Below are 15,622 nucleotides of genomic sequence, written 5' to 3' on the forward strand. Positions count from 1 at the left end.
TTATTAAAGTTTTACAATACTCAGTCACAAGCCTGATATATTTACTCACCAATGCAGTGCTATTATTGCAAGTGCAACAAGTATATTTCCATCCACAAGTACAGATGATATCTTAATGAAAAGGATTTCTGTAGCCACAGCTACAGAAAGTAAATTAAATCACGATGGCCACATTCCCCAATCCATTCCCCAAATATCCATGAAAAATTCCAATTTTCTAAATATGCATTAACACATAAAAGCATGTATAATTGAATGTTTCCTCATAATGCAGGTCATTTTGTTTTGGAGAGGAGAGGGAGTGGGGTACACAATTTTCCCAGATGTCTTTAACAGTTTTGATCTTGATAACATGTTTCGACAATATCTAAATTTTCCCCCTTTTCCTTTAACTCCTAGTTCTTTGGCTTTTAGGGGCTCTTGACCACCCTCTAAATAGTATTAAGTTTTTACACAAGCACAACATCAGTAACAAACACCACACTGAAAAATGGTCCACAAAAGGTTTTTGTTCTAAACAATAGCAGTTATAACTTCTCTCTCCAAAAATATAATAGATAACGTTTTTATTTCAAACTTTCCCTTCTCATCCAAAGTAAATAAGAGGAAGTGACTAACATATCTAAGCATGACTGAGCCAGGAGACTATATAAAAAAAAAAAAAAAAAGATACATAGGATTACCAATATAAGTGTTGTGGTCCAATGTATCTTCAGACTAACAAACATGTTGCAGAACAAATGGACATTGATTAATACTTACACACAAACCCGGTGATTCAGCCGCACATTTACCGCACGATGTTTGCAATACCGTCACGTTACGCGTCTTCCTCTAGTCTGCCTCTAGCATCTGTAATTAATCTCGGTAAATAGAGCTCCTTTATCAAATTAAATGATTTATTTTGTTACAGGAATACATTCAAACCCGTATATGAAGTCAACCAGCGATTTTATTTTACTTTTCTGTTACAGAGAGACCTGTGATAGAATATTACAAGTCGGGTAACGAGTAACAACTATCACATAATTCATGGTACATAATGTTGAAATGTTGAACACGAACCATACACGAAAAGTCTTAAGAGCTAAAATATAATAGCCAGAAAAAATACACGAATTATGTTCACTCTACGTAAAACCAGATGTACAAAGGCATGTTTCTCCACATCTGTCACGTTCTTCTTTTGTACATCAACTCGCGCCATCCCGCTCCACAGCAATGCCACCGCGATCGCGTTCCTTCAGGCACCCGTTAAAACATAGCGGCGCGACGAGCAGCAGTCGGAGGTGTGAGTCGTCCTGATGTGTAACTGTTTTGAAGGAAAAAATAGTTTGTTGAACATCCCACTACCAATTATTTTATAAAACTACCTAAGAAAAACTAACAGCTGCCCCATCTAAAAAAGATCATCTTTTTCAGCTGTAGAAAGATACATTTTGGGAACACTACAATATTCTGTTCAAAAGGATTACTTCTTCTCATAATGTGTGATAACAGCTGCTTCACGTATGTGGTGCTTTATCAGTTCTGTTTGACAATAATTACGTGAAACACTGGGATAATTTCAAATGTACTGTTAAGGCCCAATCCAGAGAATTTAAAGTGGATAGCAATCTAGCTACACTAATACCTAATAACTGACTGTGGCACTGCAACCACATACAACTAGAATAATCAAGGTGAAGGATGGATTAAATATAAAACTTACCAAAATGTTTAACTTTGTTTATAAGACTGATGTTATTTTGAGTTAGTAATACATGCTAGAGAACAGAAAATTTTAGATAGTATAAAGACCAAAGGTTACAACTTAGCTAAACATATTAGAGAACGAATAATTCTAGTTAACAGACACTAAAGGTTGTGATTTTTTCATACTCATGAAGAGTTAAATGCTGAAAAGCAGGGTGTCATCAAGATTTCCAGAATGAGTAGCAAACTTGGATACACAACTATAATTTTAAGTAGCCAAATGCAACTATCACTACCTCTTAATAATTACATAACGTGCTTGCTCGTGTATAATTTATCACCAAAATGCAATAAACCACTGAAATAATATTACCAAAATATTTTTTCTTAGTTATTTAATTGTAACCACATAAAGTGTCCGGTGAATGTAATTTTAAAACATATCATTCATAAAATTTGTAATTCTTAAATAAATGCATTCCATTAATATAATGTTACCTACAATTACCAAATAGGTTCCCATAACGTTGAATACATTGGCCACTTGAGTCACTAGTACCAATTCTTATAACTACTAGCAGAAGCCTAATAGGGGTTATGACTTAGCCATAGAATGGAAGACAACAATTGTATAGAAAGATTAAGCCTTACAATTTATATTGTTACAAACTGCTTATGTGGTAGTTAAAAGATTATTAAAGTGGTGGTGTATACTGAACAATGTTCTAAGACCTAAACTTCACAGAACAGTCAGTATCATCAAATACATTTTTAACACCTCTTTACAGGACAATTAATTAGCCAACAGTTTCTAAAACTGTAATGAATTTGATTATCATATAGCAGAATATAAGCTTCAAGTATTTTTCCAATAACTTCATTAATTACAGTGCCAGCATGATTTAATTAAATTTTGTGAAGAATTTATAAATTTAAAAGCTAATCAACAACAACTACTATAAGTGTTCCTCGTGGATGATTCACTTCTAATCTGGTATCTATTTTCTCTATCACTTCATCAATTTTAAGTCTAAATTTTCTGAAAGTTATACCTTTCCTACTTTATTCTATGGAATTACCAGTGGTATGAGTATTGCCTTCATTCTGAGAAGGCCATCATTTTTATCTATATATAACAATATTTGCTCAAAGTCTAGAACAGAATATTTTCAGAGTATTTCCATTAGAGAAAGAGGACTCAAAAATATCCTTGTCACCTAGAGGTGTTGCCTATCATTTTGTACACTTATCTATTTTCACTTTTGTTTTGCTATGAATAAATGGTGTTCTGTTCTCTTTAAATTAGTTTAGAAAAAAGTTAAGATTAAATTATGCAGTATATTTTCTACTGTTCCTCTTATTATCTATAAAGTATTGTTGAACTTGAAATGATTGTAGAATAAACTTAAGGAATTATATTTAGTTTGCTCATTTTTGATGACTAATTTTCTGTGTTCTTTGTACTCTTGTGTAGAGTTATGTTTTCTCTAAATCTTGAAAACAATTTTCCACATATGAACACAGAGACAGACAGGAATTTGATATCCCTTAGAAATTATCTAGGTCTGGAAGAGGTACTCTTCTGAGCAATGGTTTTCTACCAACACTACAAATACAAAGGGGCATTACTATAATATTGGTCCACCCATAAATTGGGGAAGGTGAGTTATTGCTCAGAATTGCAAAAGTGACTGACCAGGTTCTACCCCTAAACATTACTTTTTGCTCACAGATGACCGAGTGTGTAAGTAGTGATTTATACAGTGGTGATCTGAAGATAGAATTTTTCAGTACCCCTACACTATCACCAAAGAGGGCAGTCTAATTAGAGCCTGATCATTTTCACTTGTCACCAACTGAGAAAAATTCTGAATGCAGATGAATCAAAACTGTCTCATCAATGGGAGAAACAACATGCAGTGTCACTAAATTATGCAGATAATGACTTTTGTAGCAGAATGCAAAATTCTTTGAAATCAACAGGTGTCTTGCTATGACCTCAATGGGTTGCAAAAATTTGGAAGGCAAGTTATGTATAGTAACTCATAATTCTTCACTCAGGAAAAAGAACCAAACATTTTTCCAAATGTAAGAGTCATTGATGATAATGCTATTCTGCCTTCTGACACTTTGGGTAACCCAAGTTCTGCAGACACAGGTCCCCAAAGATGAGATAAATCTAACTTATCCTACGTAGTCAAAAGGAACTGCTAAGAAAGACATGTACCCTCTTCTTCAGCATTTCAGATATATCACTGTTGGTATGGGTAAATTCAAGGAATGTTGGTTCAGTGCCTGAAGTTTAGTCTCAACACACCACTGTCTGACCATAACAGTTAGAGCTCAGCAGTTGGTAGTATTTGCTAAAAGATTACCCAACACTCCCATGAATCAATTAATACAGTGTTTCTCACACCATGGTACATACAAAAACAAGAGGAAATCCTCAATAGTCATGATATTTGAAATTTGTATGAGCAGGATTAGAGCAAATCAATCTACAAAACTTTTTTTTTTCCTTTTTTATTAGCTCTATTTCAGTGGGTCAGCATACATACAGGAGTAAATTAATCTACAAGGCCATAGGCATGGTCAAATGCATCAATTGAAAGAGTTTGACCACCTTAGTTTCATTAGATCTCAAACTGGTGAAGATGAGAGCTTAAAGTTAAAAGTTTGTACTTGGAAAAAAAATAAACAACTCAAAACCATTCTATGAACTGCTATGCCACAACTAAAAATTGGTGGCTTGTATTTCTTTCCTTCTAAGTTAGTTTAGGGGGAATTTGGTAGTACACACCCAAACATTTACCAACATTTCTACTTGGTGAAAAACAATCTATTCATTACACCAAATTTAAGGCTTGCACTAATGGTCCATCAGTAACTTAGCCACTTCCACAAACAAATGATGATCAAGTCAAGAACAGTGAACAGTACAAATATGTGTTGAGGAGGACATCATCACACAAGTGGTGTTTCATAGTGAACTCAGATAAGGACTAATTCTTGTGCATTACTGCTGTTTGCCAGCCATGATAAAATTAAAGCATGAAACATGCTGTTTTTTGTTCAGAAAAGCAGGCTACACTTGTATGAAGAGTTACCTATCCAAGTGGTGACACTGTCATGGTGCTCCTTAGTAATTTTTGACTATTTATTCAACTTCCAATTGCAACAACATTCAGTAGCAATTAACTATTACTAACGAGCATTAATCAATGTCATATAAAAGAAAGCCAACAAATGAAAATTAGTGCTTCAGATTATTAGCACTTTCAATTATCTAAACCTCATGTTAGAATAACTGATACCTGATTGCAATCAATTAATGATGATGATGGTTAATAGATTTTCAAATTCCACTAACTGCCAAGCTTTAATTGACACAGTAAGCAACGTTGAAGTGGTAGAAGCTTTCTTTCCAATTAGGTTTACTTCGATATACTGTACGTGAATGAAAATGTCACTAAATGATGATTTTTAAATAAACTAATGTTTTTGTGGAATAACAACTTTTTTTTGAACCACACAACAGTGAGTTGCCACTACATGTGAACAAGTAATCTGTAATAGATAATACCATCATCATTTTTCTGTATAGTTAATAGATAGTATCATAAAAAATTTAACAGTTCTGTATATTTCTGATGTCAATAAATGTGTTGAAACTAAAGAAACAGTTTATTGCATTCTACCTTTTACTGGCAAACATACAATATAATCGAAGCAAAAGATTATGGAAATTCTAAATAAAATTTATCTACATACGTTTACAATTATTTTCACACTGATATGTTAAACATATAATTTTAAATTTAAACATACAGTCCCTAAAATGCATTGCACTTTTGGTACTTACAAACTAACATGTTCAAGGTGTAGTCTTGACTGTGTGAGCTCTAGAGTTTATTGTTGGAACATAAGAATCAAAGAGCATGTTCAAAATACATTATGTAATCAGTCAGTCAATTTTTGTCACTGCTTGCAAAACCGTGACATTACAACAACATTAGCAACTTCATCATCTTAAGAAGTGCAGCCAATGAGAAAACATTCTGCACAAAAGAAAGCTTGTGAATATGCAAGGTGCATACTAAGTTGAATGTAAACCAAATATCAAGTCAGATACAGCCAGCACTGACATAAAACATATACTGAAGAACAGAATTATACAGGCTACAAAAAGTACTTGGTTACCTCTAGTATGTTTGCTTGAAAAAAAAAAGAAAACATGCTAAGATTCTGTGTAAATTAAACATAGATTAACATGCACAACTCAACTTGATGTTTTTCTACTTCCATGGATAATGAAATGTCTGGATGCATTAGAACACACAATCTGGATCAGCACTTTATATCTAGGTCCTAGATAGTGTTATGTTGTGCTAGATTATTACAATTTGAGGTTGTGTGCATGAATTTTGCATTATGCCATTTGATCTCCACAACATAAGTGTCACTTTAGAATGGCTGATGAAGCATAAACAAATTGCTCTGATGGCAGATTCCTGGAGTATGTTAATATCTTAGTACCTGATCATGTTTCACACTGATGTTCAGTAGCAGTATGATTCTTCTGCAGACTAGAAATTTAGGCCACGAATGGGCGCACTTAAACATTCATTGATAAGATTCTCAGTCAAACTGTAGGATGGGATGGGATCTTAATGAACACCACAAGTTAGAGATTGGCCTTCATCAATGACAAACTTAATTCTATTTTTAGTTGCATTACCACCAATTTCCTCAAAGCCTATAGTGCTACTGTCTGCTCTAGATTTGAGATGCATTTTATTTTATTGAACTACTATTTTATGAATTTATGTCAACAAGTTTGCTATTAAATTGTAGATTATAATTTAAATTTTAATATTATTATATACAAGTTAATTTTTTAACTCAAAAGTAAATATTTAAAAAAAAACTCATCGAAATAACAATTTTTGTGAGTCTCATAGCATGTTCTTGATATCAAAATACAAAGTCTATGGTTTTGTACAAATTAGGAACTCTAATTACTGATATTGAAAAGCTGGAATATGAAATAAGTACTTTCTGTCTTTTCTATTTGTTGAGATATTGCTCACATGCTGAATCAAACACAATGGCCCCAGTCACCTCTTTCTATTTTTGGAAATGGTTCCTCAGATACACTTACTTCAATATACTCTAGCAATGATTAATTTGAAACTGAATACCAGTTTTCCTCATGTGACTTCCATAAGTATTGTTGTTTGCTTGACTGACTATAACACTTACTGTTTTTTTTTGTACCTAAATATGCTATCTCTAGAGAGGCTGTTAAATTGTACTTAGGTCTTACTTACTTTTATATTTTAATTAATTGTATTGTGTGTGTTTTACAAATTGTATTTGAAATATTTAACAAATGTTTGAAGTTTAACTTCTTGGTGCCTGGACTGTGAAAGTATACAAAAAGATAGCATCATTCAAGGGTACAAAGTGTTAGCGAAATGAGTTTCTGCCGCTGTACAGTAATAACAATAAAGTCTCACATGCACAAATTGACATGCCAGCAAAAATAATAAAAGACAAAGAACTGAAAAGGAAAACTGAAAATAAACAGGAAGTGAAAAGATAATGATGTAAAATTTCTCATATTAAAGAAACAAATTTCAAAAACTCATACAAAGAGCTAAAAGGTATGTATATATTTCCATTTCTTAATTTTAAATATTTCATTGCACAGTACATTGATTACGATAGGTATAGATCATAGGTATAATAAAGAAAAAAAATTAAAATATTTACCTTGAAAAATATTTCAATATTGATTTAGGTGGTCCTATAAATTATGTAAATAAAATATGAAAACCATAAGATAATATATATGTAGTATTTTTATGGTTCATATAAAAATTACCTCAGAGGTGAACAATTTAGAGTGAGAGTGCAAATCACAAGATTAAATAATGATTCTTTATTAAAAATAGTAGAAAATTAATTGAAAATATTTTATTTTTCCAAAACTACGTATTTTTTTTAGAAACATTCTTGTCAAACTATAACCAATCCACTAATTTTATTTTTGTAATTAAATATAATAAGAGTGGTATAACACTCTAAGAACATTAGAAGCTGAATGCCAAAGGGTAAATGTGTTTCTATGTACAGAAACCAATGTAATATAAAAACATTTTTGTCACAAGATACACTTCAACTCTCACAAAATAATAAGCTGCATTACAAAGAACATTTCTCTTCCTAAAGAACAGAAAATATACATCTCTTTTCTGCACAGTATGCAAACACAAGTAGCTACATATTACATTTGATATAAAATACTGCCCAAAACAAGTTAATTTGGATCTACAAACATGGTACTTTCAGAATTGTTTAAAGAATAATTTAATTACAGTATTATCTAAAACAACAGAAGAGGCCCAATCATGTAACAGTTCAGCAAAATATTTTGAATTAATGAACTTGGAAAGAAAAGGTAAAATACATCTGTCAAGCTATCTTTAGTAAGAAACAAAATGAAGTATGTGTCTGTTATCCAATAAACATAAAAACAGTACCTTAAAGGTACTGAAACTACTTGAGAATGTTGTTGTAATTTGTACAATGAAAAAATATATATAATTATATGAGAAAGGCCAAATTTCTGTGCTCTCATTTATTCATTCAACTGTATAAATAGCCCACTGAAAACAATTTTTTTTCCCCCATTCACTTTTCAGTTATGAAATTATTAATAAATAAGTGTTTTAAAAGAATTATACTTACCCACCAAAGTTTTAAGTAACATAGCCAGTAAACATGTGCAATACAAGTAATAGTTCATGATTCAGTTCATGTAATGGCATAGAATAAAATTTCTCCTTGTTTATATAATGTGACAAATCATTGCTTTAACAATAAAAGGAATGGGACATAGCTAACTTAGAATAACACTCATGTTTTATAAAATAAACAAACTTTTAGAAGCTTAACAGACAAGATGCTAGCATTTAAATGAAATCTAGAAAACACATTGACTGAATTTTTTATACAATAGAAACAGAATTATTGCTTTCAGCCTTCAAAACTGAGGTTGATCTCAACTATAAATAGTTTGGTATGTTTAGCTGAATGTGAACAAAATAAATAATTGTTACATTTTAAAAACAGAACCACTTGGCTGCTCAACAAAAGTCAGTTTTTGATTTTGTACAAATGACTCCAACTTTAACCTGAAATGGATATAAAATCGTTGCTCTCAGATCTGCACTTGTCAATTTAGTCTGAGATACAGATAGAATCAGTGTTTTCAGATCAGTGAATATAGGTTAGTTTGAAATAAAGACAGAATACAAACTTTTATTGTTATGAATCAGAACTTAGCATGAAATTCTGACAGAATCATTGGTTATGGAGTTTGTGTGTGGTTTGATTTAAACTTAATTACAAGGAAAACAATTACTTTTAGATATGTAATTATGTTAGATTTGAAATACAGACTGTCTTCCAGTTCAGTTTTGTAAATAAAATTGAGAAATTTGTTATTTACAATCTATAATCAAGATGTCTGAACTGTAAGTATTAGAAAAGAATAAAAACATTTAACTCAAAATTTGGTCAACAATATCCACAAAATTACTGCTTTGAGAATTAAGGAGTTTCCAAAACTTATTATGTACATTTATTTGATGAATTGAAGTACAATTAACAACGATTCATTTTTATTGCTCTTTAATGTCTTTAACATGACTCACACTGTCATAGAAAAATATCAAATGGTACTAACCAAACTATGATCATAATTCAGTGAAATAAAGACATCTACAGCTTATATACAAGTACAAATCATTACAATGGTTTTGCTTAGGAGGTTTCATCATCAAATTAAATAATTGAAATGTCTAAATGGAATTTGGTTTGAACAGCAAAATGTTTAGTCATGTCTTCTCATGAGGATTCTGTAATTGTGGCATAAAGCTATAGATGCATTTTAACATTATTTTACATGAATAAAGCAGATATAACATCACACACTTAAAAAGTCGTCCACAAAATAACTCTGGATTAGGCCTTTGTTATTGACAGTTAAATACTGGGTAACAATTGTAACTTATGTCACATGGTGAGAAGACTGATGCTCTTAAAACTATGATGTGTAACATTTTACTTGACAAGTCAGAGTTTCTACTCCTTTTTCTAATGCCAAAATCTCTGTCTAAAACTATTTCATAACTTACCGATCTTCAGCAAAACTAGCGTATCGGTCATACCTGTCAAATAAATCCACAGTTTTAGAAAGCTTTCTTCACATTTATATTTAAAATAAGAATGAACAGACACTAGCTATGACAAAATGAAAAATGTATTATTAGTATACCTTGAAATATACTGTATAATCCTCTAAACCACACTGAAACACATGAAATGTTCAGATATCAAAGTCACATTTTCTTTAATATTCATGTTTTCAATAAAACGTCAACAGACTGATCTCATCTTGTACTAAAAGCCACTTTCTCAGAATGTAACTATTTCAGTTGTCAAGTAAATATCACCTAACTTGATGTTTTGTAGCACAGTCATGGTGTCTCTCACACACCAAAGTAAATATCTAATACATTCAGTCACAAACCAAACCTTTATTTTTTCAACACAATATTGGATGTTAAAACCTAAAGTATCTTGCTGGATGTAATATATACATTTACATTTACCTAACTAATAGACTACCTTTTGGTAAAAAGCAACATTCACTAATATGGTTTCTCAGCACCATATAGGCTAATAACCTCCAATAACTCTTGATTTTTATAACTATTAAACATAACCAGATCTGTAATCAATTTACCAACAAATTTAAAATACAAATATCAGTAATCTCTACTGCCACTTTATTATTCAGAAATCTACTGCAGATACTTTCAGTATTCCTTACAACCAGTTTACATATAGGAGTCAACTATGGTAGAAGGGTGTGTAGCACTCCTATCAGTAGAGGGTTGTCACAAGTTCATTTGCATGCAACAACACAGCAGGTTTTGATGGGAATCTCAAGGCCAATGGCAAGCAAAAAAGTGAATTGAAAAGCTATACGTAAGAAGATGATACATATATTTTCCGAGATATTAACCCTTTTGCTATGGATAGGGGTCAGAAGGCACATTAATATGTTTGTAGACTTATATTAGAATATAAACTATTTTATGAATATATATCAATAAATTTGGTATCAAATTGTAGATTATAGTTCATATTTTAATATTACACAATAGTTAATTAATTTAAATGAACATATTAAAATAAATTCCTAAATATTGAATTTTGTGTGTCACATAATATACTGAATGCAGCTTTGGTTCAAACTGGATGGTTTTACTGTCTAAATACAAAGTCTATAGCTTCTTAAAAAATAGAAACTCAGTTTATCAATACTGTCAAGCTTCAATATAAAATAAGTACCTCGTACCTTTTCTATTTTCTCAAACATTATTATATTTAGTGAATCAAACTAGTTAACTCCACCCACTTCAACAATCTTTGGAAATGCTTGTTTTCATACACCTACTTTGTTCTAAAACACACTTATGACAAATCAAAAGTTCAGGATTCCCCCACATGGTTTTATAAGTGTATTTGCTGTGAAAACCCATCTCCTCTATTGCACACTTGCAGAGAAAAGGCAAGATGAAATGGTATTTGCAAAATAATATTTTTCAGACCCAAACACAGCTTAATTAGCAAGCTTGATTACAGTGGAGTCTGTGGTATTAATGTAGTAATTTAATATTTGTTATTTTAAAATGCATGTATTTTTTTTTAGTTATTTTGCTTCACATGCTCCACATGTAAAATTTAAGATTACTTAACAAATTACTATGAGTAAAAATTTCATAAGAAGATACCATTGTTTTTTATATTTCTTTATACTTACTGTTCTGTGTGTTAAAAATAATGGAAATGGTATTAACTGAAATGTCATTTTGTTACTAGTTTTTGCCAAATGTTGGTTATATTCAAAAACCAGGCACAAAACTAGTCTATACACTGATAAACACAACACCAACATTATTTATAAAGTACAATGTGACAACTGCCACGACTTCTATATTGGAGAAACAAGTAGAAAACTGTGAAGTTTACTAATTTTGTCTCACAACTGTAGAAATTCATACGTTTTTCTTCTTTCTGGGTCAGCTTAGAATCTGTAAAAGGATATATCTAGTTCTGAATCCCATCTATTAATACAGCCAAAAATGCAATAGTGGAAAGTTATTTTCAAGTTTTTTCCAATGCTTATATTGTGCATGTGCTACCTCCTAATACAACTACACCAGGATGAAACAACATGATCACGTGACATTATAATGCCACCCAGAAAAGATCTATTCCAAACCACTAACTGTAATGTTTAAAGGAAATACAAAACACTTGGGAATGTGGCATCTTTATCATTGCTGATAATATTCTCTCTATTATTTATCATTAGAAAGAGAATGCCACTTTGATTTCATACAGATTCATCAGATTTCTTACATTTTCCCTAATGCTACCAGTACCACTTTCAGAAAAATGCTCGACATTGAAAGCAGTGAGTTGTAAATGTTTGTGGTCCAGTGTCCTGTGAAATTAATGAACTACTGTTTGTTGAAGAAATATGGTGAGATGTCTGGTACAAGAAAAAATGACTATCAATACTCAGCTGTAAAAGTTTTGTACTGAGACTACATCCTCAGAGTTTGAAATATGTGCCCTATATAAGACAATTTTTACTTATTAACTAGTGCTGATAAGCTACAGCTTGCAACTATTGCAGTGCACACAAGAATACTCATAAACTTATCTTCATTTATGCAGAAAAATATCTTTACTACTTAGACAAAAAAGCAGACCAACTTCAATAAAAATATTACTTGATCTTTAACTACGATAAAACTAACTTAAAAAGAAATGTCTCATTTACTTGCATGTCCTATAATCATCATTATCCTATGAAACTAATAAAACTGTATAAATAAGTACATCAAGTACTTGGTGTAAGAGTATTAGTTATTGGATTATGATACAAAAACCAACTAGGATATTTAAAAATGCATGGTTGTTATTATATAGTTTCAAATTCATGATAATTACTACTTACCCTCTGTCCACTGGCGGGTAGTCAAACCTAAACCAAAGAGAGTAAATACATTAATACAATTCCTCAAACATAATGTACATATATTAAAACTGTCTTTAATTGTCATTATAGTTCAATACAGTGAGTACAAAAAAAAGGTAAAACACCATACATATAATTTACAGTCTACCAATAAAAGAAGTCTATCTTTTTTTTTTCTTCTTAAATTTGCCTTTGTATAGGGTTTCTTATGACGTGTAATTCTGAGAAATCAATATAATTCAGTGACAACCAATTAACTGAATGATAAATTGGGCTTCATATTTATAAGCTGCTCAAACAGTATTAAACTTCTGAACAATTTTTATCAAAGCTATTTTTAATACATTACAAACTTAATCTTGAAAAAATACATATCAAAACTATTGAATGTTATACACACTTTAAATTATATATATATATATATATTTTCTGTTAGTTTGTAATTAAGCATAAAGCTACATAATGAGATATCTGTGCTCTGCCCACAAGTATCAAAACCCCAGTTTCTAGCTTTGTAAATAAACACTCATACTGTTGTGCCACTAAGGAAGGGGAGGGATCAGTTCTTCTATTTCTTTATCCAGAAAAATAAAATTCTAGAAAGAAACTGTGGGAAATATCTAAAGCAAGAGTCTTATAATTTAAACACTTCACAGTTGAAGAGGCATATACAAAATTGTGTCATTGTACACAACTTAGTTTCCACTTCTTACTCTACTTTTTTAATAGTGTGCTAAGACATTGTCTAAAATACCACTTACTGAAATGATACTTCTCATTTACTTTACAAGTATCAGCACACCTCAAGCAATGCTAAACATACTACAAAGGACTTGATTTTTCATATCTGGGGGATTAATTATAGGCAAATTTTTTGGAGAAGTTACTGCTTTTGGGGGCAAAATGTTTGACATACAAATTCAAAAAATGTCAGAAAAAGTTAGGGCAAAGATGATAAAAAGTAGAATAAAGGTAATAATAAAAACAAATTTTACTTCTAATTTTTTTTTCTCTACATTGCATACTTTGATATTCAATCTTCCCCCAAACTCATCTAATTAGATGCATATAAATAAAACAATATTTCATTTATTTCACTTCCAGTAAACTCCTACAACTCGCAACTCAAATTCCTAGCAAATTTCTACCATACAGAAACGTGCCTCATTTGCAATCAATTATCACTGCCCAAATTACCCTCAGATATCTCTCATTCATCCTAGAAGAGCTTAGTATCAGAAAGACTATAATGAAACAACCCATATCTAGATAAGGTCCCAGGTAAACTGATTCTAATAACTGAAGAAATGAACACACAATAAAAATAAGAACAGTTGAGAGATGCTGCAGAGTTTATTAACTGTGTAATGCTTTGCTAAAAGGAATACTAACTAAAAATGTCACTCATTACCAAACCACTATCAGGTAGTAAGAATTAAATATCTCAAACACTATAATAAACCATGTCTTTTTTACTTATAGCTGTGAATGAATCAGTAAACCAGACAATTAATAAGGAAGACAGTTTTATAAATAGTAGATATATTTCTTTGAAAGTGCAAGTAGTGTCAGATACATAATGTTACAGCTGTGTGCATCCAAATACTCACATAATGAAAACACTTTGAGATATTGAGAAAGACAATGTCAACAATACTATGACAACTGAACCACACACACAAAATACAACTCTTACCATGTTACATAACAATATTTCTCATAACCATCACTTTTAAAATAATTACTTTTAACACTCTTGTTATGAAAATTAAATAATCATTCAATATTAAATTACTATATAAATTAAATGATAACCCTTACGCTAAACAGTCTTGTATATCCAACATGTAGCAAACAACAAAAATAGTAACCATATAAGAACAATGTGTTATCACAACATACTGTAGATATAATGACTGTTTTTAAACTTTCCTTCCAAAGAATTATAATGCATAAAATCTAAAGAACTTCATTAATATTTTATATTTTTTACACTTCTGATACATTATGTGAAAATTCCATTAATTTCTCATATCATTAAATTTAAAATACGATGTTTAAATATAGACAATTATTTTTTCTTTAACTTTGTTCACTGTTAAAGTATTAAAATAAAGTTCAAAATAGAATTAACTTTTTGTGATCAAACACAAGTTTTTATCATTTTTACATTTAAATATTTGAGAAATAATCTTGCAACTCCAAACAGGTTAATTATTCATGAAGTTACTTGTAACTTTTATTAACGAAGATCTACAATACTGTCACAAAAACTTAAATACATGATAAAACTATTCTTAACTGACTTTTAACTTTTAGGAAACAATATATTCATATTCTTTGTGGGAAAATCAAGAACTGTCACAAGGTTCTGTAGATAAATAATGATTCACTTTATGAAGCAGAGATTATTTGCATATTAAGTAGCAGCAAAAAAAAAAAATATATACTATTACTCCAAAGTTTAACTAATTTACAAACCTTAAATATTTGAAGGTGAAATTAATTTGTTATACACAGAAATGGAAAATTAAACCCACCGAATCTTATCTACCATGTATAAGTAGTAGTAGTTACACAACACAATACCTCAACTGTATTTATGAAATCTGTGTCACAATGTAGTTTATAGAAAGAAGCAGATAATAATGATGGCTTATTTCACAAAGATTGGCAAGTTCTTTCAAAATTTCTTAAATTACCTACTATACTCTTCTTAATGCATGTTTTTATTGTTTATCTTGCAGCTTATTCTGTAGACAACATATGTACAAGAAAAGCAGGCCAAGACAGAAACAGCCT

At 30.7% G+C, this 15,622-nt stretch overlaps 1 protein-coding gene across 5 annotated transcripts in view; it reads right to left on the reverse strand.

Annotated features, from left to right (window-relative positions):
• Nucleotides 1–15,622, reverse strand: part of LOC143225412 (RNA-binding protein 4B-like) — a 74,355-nt gene that overhangs the window by 15,366 nt on the left and 43,367 nt on the right. For 3 of the 5 annotated variants that reach the window (XR_013013830.1, XR_013013831.1, XR_013013828.1), the window contains exons 8-9: nucleotides 12,800–12,826; nucleotides 9,900–9,932 (exon numbers count right to left, since the gene is read on the reverse strand). Coding sequence is in view for 2 of the 5 variants with exons in the window: in XM_076454799.1 (XP_076310914.1) it covers nucleotides 1,255–1,312; nucleotides 9,900–9,932; nucleotides 12,800–12,826 (118 nt within the window). In the remaining 3 variants the exon portion in view is untranslated. Of the gene's footprint in view, nucleotides 1–934; nucleotides 1,313–9,899; nucleotides 9,933–12,799; nucleotides 12,827–15,622 lie in introns of those variants that run through there. The other 2 variants (XM_076454799.1, XM_076454810.1) reach the window with 1 other exon arrangement.

Source organism: Tachypleus tridentatus, chromosome 1, assembly GCF_004210375.1.
Source record: "Tachypleus tridentatus isolate NWPU-2018 chromosome 1, ASM421037v1, whole genome shotgun sequence".
NCBI lineage: Eukaryota > Metazoa > Arthropoda > Merostomata > Xiphosura > Limulidae > Tachypleus > Tachypleus tridentatus.